Source organism: Apaloderma vittatum, unplaced genomic scaffold (genome assembly GCF_000703405.1).
Source record: "Apaloderma vittatum isolate BGI_N311 unplaced genomic scaffold, ASM70340v1 scaffold17383, whole genome shotgun sequence".
Classification (NCBI taxonomy): domain Eukaryota; kingdom Metazoa; phylum Chordata; class Aves; order Trogoniformes; family Trogonidae; genus Apaloderma; species Apaloderma vittatum.
In genome coordinates, this window is record NW_009708814.1 from 43,686 (window position 1) to 59,778 (window position 16,093).

The following is a 16,093-nucleotide window of genomic DNA, read 5'->3' on the forward strand; positions in this document are numbered from 1 at the left end:
CCATAAACATTACTGAAGTAACGTCCTGCAGAGTTCGCGTGTGTGAGAGTTTGGACTGATCGGTAAGACTGCAGTTTAGGTTGTGGTTTTGTTTGTTAAGGTTAAGTAGTAGACTTTCACCTCAAGTTAAAGTTTTGTGCAGTACAGTGTATTTAAGGAAAATACTTTAGAGAAGAATATATGTAAATAGTGAAGTTGAGCGGAATTGGAGTGGAGTAGTTTAGCATACTTGATATTGTTGTCAGATAAACTTATTAAATCTCTAAACTATAAAATCAAATATATCCAGAGAGTGTCAAAGTTACTGTAACATTCAGCAAAACACTGTGTAGAAAGTGGAAGAAAAATCTTCTGGTTGAGGGTTTGGGAGCTTTTTGTTCCTGTTACTTGTTTTTTGCCTGACCTGTTTATGTATTTGTCATTTAAACTGTTCCTATAGTGAATCATCGATTTTATTTTGTTTTCAGGAATGACTGGATTCGTGTTGGTCTTTGTTATCAGCCAAATACAGATTTTGTTATAGTATTGGAAACCTTTCAAAGGCGGTCATCAGCTCTGTCAAGCAAGGTAGAGCGCTACATGCCTGTGTCTTCAATGGTGGAGCTCGAAAAGCATCAATCAGACAAGAAGTTTTACTTTGACAACAGTACTGGGTAACTCCTTGTAACTTGAGCCTATTGGAAGATGTTGTTTTAACCTTAAAATGTCGTTTTATACTGTTAAAAGCAACTGATTGAGACACCTACGTAAGAGGGAAGCGTTGCAAAGGAGCCCAGAGCCTACTTGAAAGAATACTTTGCATGACAGTTGCCATAGGTATTTCTACCCCAGGCCTGGGGAAAATGCCCTATTTGACATGCAACAGAGCAGTGTCTTTCCAAAAGTAACTTTTAAGTCTCCAAAGAAAATTTGGGCTGCCTTGTTGAGCTGAAAAGTCTAGGAATTTCCAAGAAGCTTTCTGTTCCCCAAAAACGTTTCAAGAATGTATTTCTGAAAATCCTAATCATTTTAAGCCTTTTCAAAAGTACTTAAAAGCTCTAGACTCTATTTGAAAAGTATTTCTAACAGAGGTCACTGAGATCCTTCTGAGAGAATTAAGATGCGATCAGCTTTGAATAAAGTCCCATATATATCACTTGTGTGTTTTGCAAATGTTGATCTTTATAGTTCGTTCTCTTGTTTATTTTGTTCCATTGTCTACTGCTTTGTTTGTCTGTACTAAATATGCAAATGAATGTAGCTTTTGAAAATGTATGCTTCTTTTGTCTAAGAGAAGAATTACGATTCTGTGTAGACATTAACGATCACTATCCCCTAAATTGCATTTGCAAAAGTACAGTTACACTTTCCAGTGTTGGTGGGTGAAGGTGAATATCCAAGCAGTTACTGCTGGTTATCTGCAAAGATCTGTGGTCAAAGAAAACATTTATGCTCTGCAGTTTGTTTTTTGTTTCCTGCAAGCCACTTACTGAGGAGTGGCTGTTCCTTTTCAAAGCATGTACATTCGTAATGTTGTCTTTTTCAGTTACTGGGAATTTCAGATATGTCAATTCCAGTAAACTGCAAATATTTTGAAAAAGTTTAAACAATTGTGGAGAAATGATTACTGTAATTTTTCTGCTTCTGAAAATCATGAAATACAACTGTTAGGGTTAAATGTAAGTACCTATCTTCCCACCAATTGATCTGGATTCTTTTTTCCCCTTTTTTGTAGATTACTATTTTTATTTCTTCAAGCCAAATATAGTAGGGATGGTCACAGTTATTGCTCATCTCAGGGATGTGAAAGGATCAAGATTGTGACCAAGGATTCAGCAAAAGGGATCAGTAACTGCATGGAAAAAGCTTACCCGAAGTATTACCAAGGTCCAACTGTAATAGTGCAGATGCCAGTAAAAACTACTATACCATGTACAAAATGTGGCACAACTCAGGTAAAATAAAATAAGGAAACAACATTTGCGAACTGTATAGTTGGTGTTGCTGTCTACTTGACTTAAGGCAGAATTTCAGTCTTTCAGCATGAAATACTTCACCTTCCAGTTTACAGTGGTCATGTTGTTGATCTGTACTCTGAAAGTCAGGGAGTCCCTTGTAGCACAAAGGTTTTCATTTTCATTCTTTGAAAAATGCTGCTTCAGCCTGTCACTCTGGGTGCTACAGAGAAGGAACATGGGTAGATTTGATGTGTTACACTACAGTATTGTCTGTACTCGATGTAGGATCACTTTGCTGCGTAGATCTATATGCTCTTGGCCAACCTCCTTTTTTGGGTCTTTGCTTATTAGCATAAACTTGAAATTGCGTTATCTGTTTTAGCTATACAAGCAGAGAAGAATACTGAAAGTAGGGAATAAAATGGGTTACACTATACGTTCTGATATTTATAATTTTGAATAATGCCACTGATAAATGGATGCATTTGCTCTGGAGCATGTTGTAAAATGTCTGGCATGATAATGTTGAAGACACTTGGATATGTTTACTTAATATGTTTTGTTTGATATCCAGATGGTATTCACCAGTGATCCTCACAAAAACTACCTCCTTGTGCATATTAATTCATGTGGTAAAAAAGGGTTAAGCAGAGGTCAGCAAGCATTTATTTCTGTAAGTATTCTTTGTGGTTTTGTTCTGTCTTTTTAACAGTTCGTGTTGCAACAGTTGTACAGCTCTACGTAATACTAACCTCACTTCACTTGGATGAAAAGTGTTGGTTCGTAGTTTGATCAGCTTTTAGCCTCTTTATTTTTTAAGCAACCTCAGAAGATGAGGCTCCAGAGCTTCGTTTTGTATTCAGATACTTTCCTGATGGAAAGAAAATTGTACCAGTAAGGAAGAGTTTAAAATCTTCAGATTCATATTGAAATCTGGACAGAGACACACTTGTTGATGCCCACTCTAAAGGGGGTGGGAAACCAAAACAAAGCCAAAACCAAAACAATAAGCAACCTGTTAGTTAAGTCTATGTTGTTAAAACTGGTTTTTTACTAACAAATTGGTGAGCTAATGGGATGAGTCGTTCAAGCCATTAAGCTTCACTAAACTCCAATCCGTATAGTTTCCTGTATTTGTTTTGATGTGCTCCTGATAAGCCTATTGATGTGACACTGTTTAAAATGTAGTTTACTTCAGCTTTTCTATTTGGATGCTGAAGGAGAGTTGCACATGATGCTGAAATAGTATTTGCAGATGTCCTCATGCCAAGAAGCTTAATGTTTGGCTTGCAGTCTGCAATATCAGTGCATTAGTTTGGTTGAGACATGGAGACAGACAAATGGCACGTGAGCAGCATAACCATAGCAACTGCAAATGTCCATGGAAACGTGTGTGCTGTGTCCATACCAGTAAGAGCACTCCAGAGGAGGAAACTGGTTTGGAACTGGGCTACTGCAGAGACCTATGGTATTACTAAGAAGTCCAGGTGAAAAAAATTTTAGCTTTCTGAGGTAGGAGCAATGACCAAAGCAGGTAATAAGTCACCTGAAATATGTGATTTTCCTGTAGAAGCCTGAAATTGAAAGCACTGTGTCTAAACTAGATGAAGATTAATTCTGCATGTGGTAGAATTGCTGTTGGATTCATAGTAATTTAAGAAGGAAAGAAAAAGTTCTTCTCTCTTTTTCTTCTCACATTCAGGTCAATGACACTATGTTCGCCTTCAAGGATAATGGTATACTTATTGTTGTAGTTGATGCCTGCATTGGCACAGTGTTGGGAAACAAATTTTTTTCTGAAGTAGGCATTAAGCATGTAGATGGATATTTAAAATCTGGAATTCCACAAAGGTATGTGTAATGACTTTATTTCCATTATGTCCTGTAAGCCGTAGCCCTATTCTGTAGCAAAGATTTAAATAATGGTGTCTGTACAGGAGCAGTGGAAGTGAGCAAAACATAGATCTAGACTGAGAGGAGAGGAGAAATATAGCAGCATTTTAACAGACATTTTTGCCTTATTTAAGAAAACAAAGCAGCTCAGAGTTTGAACACTTAAAATTTTCCAGTGTTGCCTTTTACCTTACAAATAATTTTTTTAACAAAGCAACACTTCTTTTCTAAAAACAAGAATAACTTTTTGTTTAATAAGGTCACTTAAGGACACTGACTGGAACTATGTGACAAGGTATACTGTTTGTTCCCTGTCTAGGGAGAAAATTGCTTATCATTAAAGAAAGATAAAAAAAATTGTGTCAGAAGAATCAGCTTTCAAATATTCTAATTTTGGATCAATACCTAAACTTGATTTTTGATATAAAATATTAAACTATATTTAAATAACACTTCCCAATGATTTTTAAGTTAAATTTAAAAGTCAGTTTAACAAAAAATTTACAGGTGAGTGCTCTTCTAGATACTGCTTTCAGAGAGGATTGACTAGTTTCCATGTCATAAAATGACACGTCTTGAGCACCTTTAAGCAAGTGGATTATGAGGCCAGCTAGCTATAAAATCATGTAGTAGAATGTTATGAAAATTTGTGTTTATAACAGCTGCTGTTCCTGCACCATTTCTGCTGCAGGTCAATCGTTCTACTGAGCACAAGGGGCGATGTAGCAATTCCTGATAATTTATCAAAAGCCTTGACGTTTCTGGGGACAGCCAAACCGCCTTATCTTCAGAGCAATGGTTGGTGGAAATTATGAGCATTTCTTTGACACTGCCTTGGTCTGGGTGTTTGTGTTGGCATGGTGGGTTTCTCTTAAGGGCGTGTGGAAAGGATGCAGCTGGTGGAGTGTGGTTGCCAGTTTGCACTGGTGTGAGCTGCTGCATTTCAGCCCTTGTTATGGGGGAAGGGGTGTGGGCAGTACTTCGGCAGATGAGGCAGAAAATCCTTCCTCTTGCTCCAAAGGGCATTGTGTGAAGGTTGTAACAAGCAGAGAAGTGACTATCAGTTCTTTGTCCCTGTGGGTTACAAAATAGGAGCCTCAGGCTTTTTTCTCCAAGCCTGTATTTTGTACTTCACCCAGGGAATCTATTTTTAAAAAATCTCTTGCACAAAGTTAGTGTTTCCTGTTCTAATAAAATTTGAAGGTAGGGATGAGAAGCTCTTGGTATTTTGAGAGATGATTGCTTTGTAGGCCACATGGGGTAGCTCTCATCCATCCAAGGCCCTGGCACAAGTCCCATATGAGGTTTTAATAACTGCCCTGATGGCTGCATTTTCAGGTTAAGATTTCAGACTATCTAATACTGAATACTGAAAAAGGAAATTGCAAATCGGTATCTCCTTGTGACATGCACTTGCAGCTGAGAGTGGATTAATGTCCTGAATAATATGGAGGGGAGGATTTCAGAGGAGCATGTCATTCCCTTTCCAGCCAGTCCTGTATGATGCTTGGACAGGCTTGGCTGGTTTGATAACACTGAGCTGTTTTTGTCACAGGAAGCCTGGCCTTTTTGGGCTTCAGAGGAAACTTTAAGCCATCCTGGATTAAGCTGTTTACCAGTCCTGCTGGACATGGGCTTCTTCAGATAGAAAAATATATCCCTTTACAACTGGAAGAGTATGGCTGTGCCAGAGCAGTCAAAAGCCGACAGAAAGACCTTGAGCTTCTAAAGAAGGCTACACGAGCTCCTTAAAGACTAGGATGTACATAAAAGCTGGAGAAGAAAAAATGTGAACTAACTTATTTTTTTAATTTATGGCATTTTAAACTATTTTGTTATCCAGGCAAGTCATGTTATTGTCTGACAGATGTTTGCCAGCATTGACCGCTTGAATGCCAGTCTGTGCACCTTCTAGTTGTACAAAATATTAAAGAATTTATTAGTATTTGTATAAACAGGTTTCAGAGATTTTTTCATATGTTTGTATTTACTGTAAACAAGTTCCTTCTGTTTAGTACTGCTTTTGTATGTAAGAGGATGTTCATAAAAGCCTTAAATTTTTGGTAACAGGTGTTGGAGTGCATCTTGGATTACTTGAAAGATTAACATTAAAGTCTCTATAAACAGCTTGAACTGGTCATTATAACTTACGCCTTTTCCCTCAGCTGTTTTAAGTGTTTTCCTTCTTCAGCAGTCCGCTCAGTTACATTCTCAATCTTTCCAAGTTGTTAAAAAAGTTTTCCCTATGCATGCAGCTGGCTCAAGGGGTCTTAACTGCCATAAAATTTTTGCTTTGCTGTATGGAAGGTGGAGAGAAGAGATTCAAAGATCCGGCCTGGGGTCGAGTGGGGATTGTGTGCTCTGCAACAGTACACACGCTGGTACTGTGTACCAGCATGGCATACAGAGCAGAAAATGACTACCATTCTTTGGGATCACTATTTAATACTCACATCTAAATAGACAGCTGTGTGTAAATTACTTCAGTAAATAGGTTCTTAAGGCTGCAGTCTTGGGTACTGCTTGACTTCAGCATTTTCTTTTAATGCTTTTAATCAGAATTACAAAGCTGAGATACTTTTTTGGTTTGTTTGTTTTGTTTTTTTCTAAGGCTATCTCAGCTTTAACTTGTAAGTGAATGGAAAGTGCATTCTGTTCATTCAGGCATGTTCTAACTCTTGCCTTAACGTCAGTTCTTCTAATATGCTCATGTTGTTAATTCCTAATTAAGTCAGTTTGATTTATTTGGATTTTGTTGCAATTATTTGACCCTTTCTGCAGATAGTGTGAAAATTATTCAGAAATTAGGGGCAACTGCCTTGTTTTCGGGATCCTAGTCTTTGAAATAAAGTTTCAGAGACTGTGAAGATGCATCTCATAATAGGGAGTAATAGGTGCCATAGAGCTAAAACGTAACCATAGTTCTAATAGAACTGACATAGTTCCTTTTTCTTGTGTAAGTTCTTACTCATTCTAGCAGGTATAGTGTATCTACCATTCAGAGCAGCTTTGTGTTTTGCATTCAAAATGGAGTGGCTGTTGGAAATTAACTATATGCCTGCCTTCTCCAAAGAAGATGAAAAACTGTGGGGATTTTTTTTTGTGCTTTAAAGGAGGGGAGGCACAGTATCAGACCTATGGTTTTGTTCATTTAAAAATTTGCTACCTCAGTGCTATAGTTAAACTGCATGGTCTGGTGTAGTCTCCTAGGTGAGAGGAAAGGGGAAGGGAGCACAACACAAGACGTGAAGTTCACAAACAGATGACTGATGTTGTTTTTATTGTAAAACTAAGCCAAATGGATAATTGTGTATTTTGCAGTTGTTTTGATGCACAGTTCTCTTGTAATGCTAAGAAAAAACAAAAACCACAACATGTTTTGTTAGGGAGATGTGGTAAATCTAAGACTAGCTATAATGTTTGGTTTTACTAAGGCAGGGCAGTTGGATTTAAGTGCTCTGAGTGCAGTAGCGATGGTGTTTGGGGATTAAAATGATTTTGAGACTTCTGCTGTTCTGGGGGTCATGCTCAGCAGAGAAACACCAATGAGGTAGTGACCTTCGGGCTTGTGAAATTGGCCGTTATTTATAAGATTCTGCTGTTCTAAGCTGTCATGTAAAAATTGTACTTGGAAATGTCAAGGGTATTCTGATGTAGGACTTACTGATGTCCAGTCGGACCTGAAGTTAAAGTGTTGCCTTTTGTGTAAACTTAAACACTTGATAAATAGCATAAATAAATTTTTACATCTGACAAGGCAGTCAAAGCTTGGGTCTCTTGTGTTCTTGCATCAAGTCATTTCGTAATGTGTGTTGTGTGAATACTGTTTTATTAGGAAAAAAACCTAATATTCTTGCTAAACTGTTCTATTTAAAACACCGATAGACCTGTGAAATTTATGAAGCATATCCTACTCTTCATTCAGAGACAAGTTGTGAATACTGGGGAAGGAGGCACTGGGTGACTGAAGTTATGGGTGTGTCTCCAAAGTCTGTCATCTTGAAGTCTGTCTGGGCCACTAACTTGAATGTAGAGTCATTTCAGCTTGGTGTGGGCCATTCTGTTCGTGTTAGGGGACAGTAAAGATGGAGCTTGGCTATTCTCAATGGTACCTGGTGGCACAGGACAAGAGGCAACAGGCACACATTAAAATGCAGGCGACTCCATGTAAACAGAAGAAAAACTTCTACTGAGCAGGGTAGTCAGTCACTGAAACTAGTTGCCAGAGAGGCGGGAGAGTCTTCGTCTGTGGAGGAGCAGCTGTAGCTAACCATGTAGTTGCGAGACATGTAGCATCCTGGGCCATCTCCAGAGCTGACTGCCAGTCCAGTTGCTGCCATGAGTGTGTGCAATTAAACTTACCAAGTACCCAGAGCACTGTACATAGCCTGTCTTTTTGAAGCTCACCCATCATCACAGGCTGCAAAGGCTCAGACACACATTTGCCACTGCATGCTTGAAACTGAGTGAGATCTTGACAATGAGACATCTCTGCCCCAAACCCAGACCAAAAGGCTTTGTAATTGCCTCTTCATTGTCAGGCTTTGTATACAGATGGATCAGTTTCCACCCCTTACTCAAATGGTGTCATTCTACAGTAAAGAAATTAAAAACTCACCAGGCTTGAGAAAAGAAGGCAAGTCTGAAGCTCTCTTTAAGGCACATCTGGGCTCATGTTTTTGCTCCACAGATTGTTTCTATATTTTATTTTCTGATTGTTTTAAAAACAAGCAAGAAATAGCAAAAGAATACATAAGCCTCTTGAATCAGGGATCAGGTTAAGTGTAGTATCAAGTATACTATCTCGCTGGCCAAAGGCACTACTGAAAATCTACTGTATGAGGGGCTAGAGCCCCATCCCTAAAGAGCTGTTGTAATCACAAGGACATGCTTTAGGAAAATACAGACTTTATTCTGTGTATTGTGGGACTGCAGTGACAGCTGATGCCCCAGATAACTTCTGACCGAGGAGATTAATATGACTTTTCCTGTTCAGGGCAAGTCCTGTGATTTCCTCTGCTTCCCCTTCAGCTCATTTTCACATTATGTAGGAAGGATGTACGTCCGAGGACAGACACCCAGCTCTGACTGAAAAGCCCAATCCACTGGGTTTGATGATAGGTGTATCATATGGTAGAGTCATCAGTGCAGGTCAAAAAATATATATCATGGCTGTATTCGTTTAAGGTGATTCTGGTGTCATCCTAGTGTTGAAACAAAGAAAAGCAGTAACTCCTGAACTTCTTAGTAATTACTTTTCCACCTCTTCTGCTCCTGCTTGTTCTAGCACTTATCAGAAAGTTCTGTCGTTTTCTGAAGTTCCCAAGCATTTTTTTTTTGTTTTCTAATACCTTTTTTTTTATTTCCTCAAGGCTTGTGCTAGTTAAAATTCTAAAGTTCTACGCAGTATTGGAGTATATAAGGCCAACTTTGGCTTGAGAGAATTTGTGAACTTTTTAATTACATGGTTTGGGAGTACTGTAATTTTGCATATTAAGTTACATTAACAATTGTAACTTCCTAAAAAAATAAAAGGCTTGCCTGACCATTGACTTCCATGACCAGGAGGGATGGGACTGGCAAGTCAGCTCTCTTTTCATATGATGAAACTTTGAAAAAATAAATGGTTTTTGGATACAATAGGAGCAATTCTGGGAGAAGGCAATCTGGGAATCTCCTGAAATCAGCCTAGCCTTTTCTGATATGTCATCTTGTGCTCTTTTGATTCTTCCCTTAACCCATACTGAAAAAGTTCAGATAAAATTTTGCTTTTCTTGAAAGATTCGTGGCTGTTGTGTTTGGCATACTGCTGAGAAGTTGACTTGGTCATATCACACAGAATTTCATAGAAGTCAGTGCCTGTAAACTTTGTCCTTAAAGGTCAACTTTTTCACTTTTTTTAAAATTTGTGTTGTATTTAAAAGTACAAAGCAGATTTAATTGCCATGCCTGGGAGGCAAATTCTTTGTTTCATTCTTCCAAATTGAATGGCATGACAGCTGAATATCCTAATTTGCCTTTTTTTTTTCCTAAGGAAATGTTCACAGAACATGCAATGATCTGCCTTTACATATAACTTATTCTAAATGGAACAGAAAAACAGCGATATTTCAGGATTGGTTTTATGTGTACGCAACTTTATAAGCAATAATGCTGTACCAGAACTGCTATAAAGAGTTAGAAAAATGTCTGTCTCTTTCCCACATAGCATTCACAGTGACATTTGCAACAGATACACCAGTATCAGTTCAGGCGTTCTTGTGTAACTGGTAGCTTTTAGGGATGGATCTCACAAGATGTGTTCAGTAGAAGATATTTTACTCCATCTGCAGGGTGTGAACTATGATCTAATAGTTTTCTTCCGTCTCTGGTGCAATGACAAGCGCATCATCTCAGGAATAGAAGACAACACCACAGTTCTCTGTGGTCTCGTATTATTTCTAGTTCTGAGAAATGATCTTCACTCAGTAGCTGCATATTTCTGCTTTTCAGTATTTTTTTAAATAGTGTAATAAATTTTTCCATACGGCAGCATGGTTTAAGTTAAGTTTTTCTTTTTAATGTTCCTGTTCTGATATCAGATTTTTCTGTCCGTAATAGTGAACTGCAGTATTAGAAGATTCAAATATGTTTACTCACTTGAATCATAGCAGTGTGCACAATTGCCATTGGATTCTTCTGCTAGTTAGCAGGCGACTGTAAAATAAGAGCTCATGTCGGGCTCTAATAGTTGGACATGGAGGAGAAGAAATGAAGATTCAAGAAAATATTGTTTGCAATCTCTTTTCCGTATAAGGCATACACATCTTTCTCCTTTTGCTTTGTAGGGACATGGTTCTTACCCCAACTTCTCTCTCGGTCCATAAGGAGTGGGATGCTGCTCTACTTAAGTACCTTGTTCCCACAGAATTTTCAGTTTCTGATATTCCAAATGTTTTGCTGCCTGTGGGGTTTTCTGAGTAATTGGCTGTCCTTCTTCCCCATTAACTCTGTTTCCAAAGCATCTTGGGGATTTGGTTGGACCTCTCCTATTCTCCCACTCTTTTAGTCTACTCAGCTTGACTTGAGTTTCAAAATATAATCTGTCTAACAGAACCATTAACCAAAATATACTTTTTACATTAAATTGTCTTACTCCGATGGCTCACATTGTAGGAAGGTGAGCTGTCTGGAAGAAGTCGGGCCTGGCTGAACAGAGAGCTTTGGCTGGAACTCAGGAACAAAAGGGGAGTTTGTGACCTTTACAAGAAGGGGCAGGCAACTGCATAGGACTACAAGGATCTTGAGGAGTTACCCAGGGAGAAAATTAGAAGGGACACAGCCCAACTAGAACTGGGTTTGGCCACTGCTATAAAAGACAAAAATGCGTCTATAACTACATGAACAAGAAGAGGAGAGCTAAGGAGAATCTCCATCATTTATTGGATGTAGAGGGAGACATAGTGACCAAGGATGAGGAAAAGACTAAGGTACATAACATCTTCTCTGCCTTAGTTGTTCTACAGGTACCCATCCCCCTGAGCTGGCAGACAGGGGCAGGAAGGAGAATGAAGCCTCCATAACCAAAGGGGAAAATGGTTAACAGCCTGCTGCATCTCTTAGGCACACACAAGTCTATGAAGCTGGATAAGATCCACCTGAGGGTGCTGAGGGAGCTGGCAGAAGTGCTCATCAAGCCACATTCCATTGCTTACCAACGGTACTAGCTAACCAGGGAGGTCTCAGTAGACCGAAGGTTAGCAAATATGACACCAAGGAGGATCTGTGGAAATACAGACCTGTCAATCTCATCTCAGTGCAGAGGAAGCTTATGGAGCAGATCATTTTGAGTGCCATCACATGGCACATTCAGGACGACCAGGTGAACAGGCCCAGCCAGCATGGGTTCATGAAAGACAGGTCGTGCTTGACCAACCCACTTAGTGAATAAGCAAAAGACTGTGGATGTAGTCTACCTGAACTTTTGTAAAGCCTTTGGTGCCATTTCCCACAGCATTCTCCTGAAGAAAGTGACTTTTTAGGACTTGGACTGGTGTATTTTTCATGGGGAGAGAAACTGGCTGGGTGGCTATGCCCGAAGATTGGCGGTGAATGGAGAAAACCGAGTTGGCAGCCAGTCACAAGTGGTGTTCCCCAAGGCTCAGTATTGAGGCCAGTTCTGTTTAATATCTACATGAATGTTTATTTATATCTATATGAAATGTTTAATATCTATATCTAGATGAAGGGGTTGAGTGCATCCTTAGTAAATTTGCAGATGACAGCAGATTGAGCCATAGTGTTGATCTGATTGAGAGTATGAAGAGTCTACAAAGGGATCTGGACAGACTGGATTAATGGGCCAAGGCCAATGATGTGACAGTCAACAAGGTGAAGTGCGGTGTCCTGCCTGTGGGTCACAACAATCCCAGGCAACACTATGGGCTTGAGGACAAGTGGCTGGAAAGCTGCCCTGTGGAAAAGGATCAGGGGAGGTTGGTGGACAGCTGTGTCTCATATACACAAACAAGTCCATGAGGCTGGATGAGATTCACCCAAGGGTGCTGAGGGAGCTGGCAGAAGTGCCGATGAAGCCACATTGTATGGCTTACCAGCAGTACAGGACATGAGCTAGCAGTGTGCCCATGTGGCCAAGAAGGCCAACAGCATCCTGGTTTGCATCCGGAATAGTGTATATGTATGTATGTGTATATATGTGTGTGTGTATATATATATATACACGTATGTATGTAAATAAATTAATTTTCAGCCAAGTAATTAATTTTGAGTCAAAACTTACCCAGAAAGCTTCTTTTATTGGGTGTGTAGAGACTATCTCAGAGAAAATGTGGAAGGATCACACAATACCCAGGAAGAAAGTTGACTGACTCATCATGGAAAGAAATGTGTGTAAGTGGTGGTATGATTCTTCTTCAGATAAAGTATGTCACAAACAGGAATGAGCTTTCGTGCAGGAAACAGTGCTTCTGTAAAAGGGGCCAGGGAACAGAGTGTATTAGGCCAAGGCAGTGGCAGAGCAAACAAGTACAGTGGCTACTGATTTCCTTCCTCTGTAATGCTACAGTATAATTTACTGCAGAGCTGCAGAGAAGCAATTAATCCAGCTTTCAATACAGTTGTCACCTCTGATTCAGATGGAGTAATGCATGCTCTTATCCTAACAGATACTTAGATCAGAAGGTAAAAATGGAAATGTTTGGAAAAACAAATGCAGGCAACTGAATATATTTGCTATCAAAATTAATTTTTTGAGATGATATCACAAAAAAAAAAGGAAGTTCTCTTATGAAGGAAATTGTTCAAGACAAGATTAACATGAGGCTATAGAGTGCTTTGACCAAAGGAAGTTACATTTTTGTAACTCCAGTTAGCTAATGCTTCTGAAGCAAGAAGCGCTATGATGTGCAAAACCAAACTGAACCTCTACTAATTTTACAAGCACTGCCAAGAGATGCAGAACATCCCTTCTCTTTGTGGTCTCATGCTCAGAGGAAATATACAAAAGCTGCTTCAAGAGAGGCCGAGTTGCCACACCTGCCTGTCCAGAACCAGCAGCCACTGAAAAAAAGATCCGGCTGAGCAGCCCAGAAATAAAAGAGAGTTGGTACCCAAATATTCCTGAAGTGAAATGTTTTGGAGTGAGGCTTCATAAAGCAGCCCTTTTCTTGAGCTCTTTAGGAGCACTAACTGGCACGGAGTATATCAGACCCTGGGAGTCTTGCACTTATTTGCAAAAGGTGTTTTTGGCATGTCTCAGCTACAGCCTGTAACAGCACATAGGCGCCAGCCTGAGAGGAGCAAGCACTTGCTGAGGTGTTTGCAGCTCCACTGCGCTTGGGCCCAGAAGAGGCAGTGTCGAATGGCAGGGATCTTGGATTGCTTTGCTACTTAGCACTTGTCCAGCAGCTATTGCATCATCTTAACAAGATCTCTCCCTTCCAGGCAAAGCAACAAAGAAAGGCTTTTCATCACATTAACAGATTAAGGTTGGGCTACTGTAATAAAAGAGGGGGTCACTTTAATTAATGGGTTAATGTGAGTCTCTAAATTGAAATTTTGATGCAGGGAATTAGAATAACCTCTGGGTGAAGTTTGTTGGAGCTATCTGTGGAGCTTCACATTAAGAAGCATGAAGCATGCGTTGTGAACACAGATGAGAGTATCGTGGGTGGAAGCACTGGGGAAATGAAGGAAAGATTAAAAGAAACAACACAAGTTACTGAAGAAGCTATTTTCCTTGCCTCTTAGCTCCCTGTGTCATCTTGAGCATTAAATTCTAGATGTTCCCCACTGAAAATCTCCAAGAGATGTCCGTCTTTGAAAAATATAAACTGTGAGTGGGCTGTTGAGTAGAATCTGAGGCTATTTCTCAGCATGACTTGAGGACGGTGATTTAATAAACCAGCAAAGATGGTCTTAGATAGCTCTGCCGTAGCTCTGTTGCCATTTTGCATTGTAATTTAAAACACGACAACAAAATCTCAGAAGCTGTTACCTCTTGAATAAAATACAGCAACAATGCATTGGAGACTAGGAGAAGCTGAACTCAGTTGGGAGATTTTCTTTTAAAGCTATTTCCATCAAAGTAGTGATTATTATTCTGTAGACTCTAAAGAACAGATCTGAATGGCAATAAATATAGCTTCGGTCTTTCAGTACCAGATTGAAAGGTACAGATGGAGACAGAGGATGGCAACTGCATTGGGATATTTGGTGCCAGCTAATAACTACAATAGCAGCCTACTCCAAAAATGCCATAGCAGATCCTATGGAGTTGTTTATTCTTAACCTGGCACCTATGTATCTTCTTTAAGTACTGCACAGGGGCTAAGGCCCCATGCATTTACTTAAAGGGCATATCAAAAGGAGCTGTTTTCACCTCTGTCGTCTGGGTCCTTTCTTACTTGCCGGTTCCACAGTTCTTCCTCCCAGATCAGTTTTTCTCCAGATGTCAAATGTGTAAAGCTCATTAGTTGACATTAATTCAGCCTTAAATATCCATTAGACTTTCTTGTCTCTCCTGTTCTTAGTCATTGTAGTTTTCCACACCTATTGAGTAAAAAGGCAGTCAGCAACAGCCTTATAAACGCTTCCTCTTCTTAAACCTTAACTCAGTATAATCTAAAGAACATTGTAAAAAATCAAATGTTCAGACTTTCTACTGCCTATTTTGAAAGACTGCCAGCAGCTTACTGTTTCTTTCCTGTATCTATGTAAGGGAAAGACGTTTCCACTAGCACTTATGGCTCAATCATAAATCTCAGCAATGCTTTCTGAGGTTTCTTTCAGGAGCCATGCTTTACAGTTTTCATAGCAAAGCAACAAAGCTGGAATCAAAATGTTTCACAACTGCATTAAAGGGAAAACTTAAGGTCTCCAATAGTGTTTCAAATGTATTAAACAGGAATTATGTGACTCTTATGCCAGGTTGTTTAGTTTTTTTAAAATTTTTTTAAATGTTATTTTTTCATGTAAGGCTTTATATTTCAGCAGAGGGCACTGTGACCTTACTTAGAACTCAATTTGTTAATTGGGCCACTTGAGCATGGAAGAAAATTATTCCATTTTTCTGCAGCATTAGTCTTTAAATCACAAGGTTATATATAGATGGTTTAATTACTCTCTGGCTTTAGTCAGATTGCTCAGCTGTGGAGCATTTCGTGATTAGCATCCCACAGCTACAATGGGAGATGCAGTTATGAGCAGCAGAGAGAGTGAGATGTTGCCCACCACTTTGTTTACAGGCTGTCTTACTAGAAGCTGTTGCCATGATCCTTCTACTGGGACAACTATTTCTTCACAAAATATTAAGTAACAGATACACCTTCACATAAAAGCTATATGGCACACAACGACTTCTAGCTACCTATTATTCCCATTCCACCCACTCTACCCACAGGAACAGTTGCAGCAGTTCACTTTCTCTGACCTTTTGTCTTTGATTCTGGGTAAACATGACAGCTCAAGCTAACAGAGATGCTCTATAACAATGTGAGAACAATGTCTTTTTTTTCACTTCTGTTTTTCGCTTGACATGTTACCACCCTTGCTGTTTTCAGATTGACAGGTTTCATTGTGTGGCTCCATTTGCCTGGTAGAGTTCCCCACAGTTCCTCAGCAATAACCTCTGTGGCCATGCTGTCAAGGATGATGTCACAAATAAGTGATTTATATCACATGAAAAATCACCATCAAAGGTATTAGCAAAGGTGATTTAAATGTGAATTTGTAAAAGTGTGAGGTTCAGTGGCAAAGTTCACTCT

General features: G+C 39.4%; 1 protein-coding gene across 1 annotated transcript in view; it reads left to right on the forward strand.

Annotated features, from left to right (window-relative positions):
• The window catches only part of TMEM2 (transmembrane protein 2), a 37,414-nt gene extending 31,832 nt beyond the window's left edge, over positions 1 to 5,582 (forward strand). The window contains exons 18-23 of the mRNA XM_009866698.1: positions 468 to 653; positions 1,715 to 1,934; positions 2,512 to 2,610; positions 3,640 to 3,788; positions 4,522 to 4,628; positions 5,386 to 5,582. Of these exons, the coding sequence (XP_009865000.1) occupies positions 468 to 653; positions 1,715 to 1,934; positions 2,512 to 2,610; positions 3,640 to 3,788; positions 4,522 to 4,628; positions 5,386 to 5,582 (958 nt within the window). The remainder of the gene's footprint in view (positions 1 to 467; positions 654 to 1,714; positions 1,935 to 2,511; positions 2,611 to 3,639; positions 3,789 to 4,521; positions 4,629 to 5,385) is intronic.
• Positions 5,583 to 16,093: the final 10,511 nt, after the last annotated feature.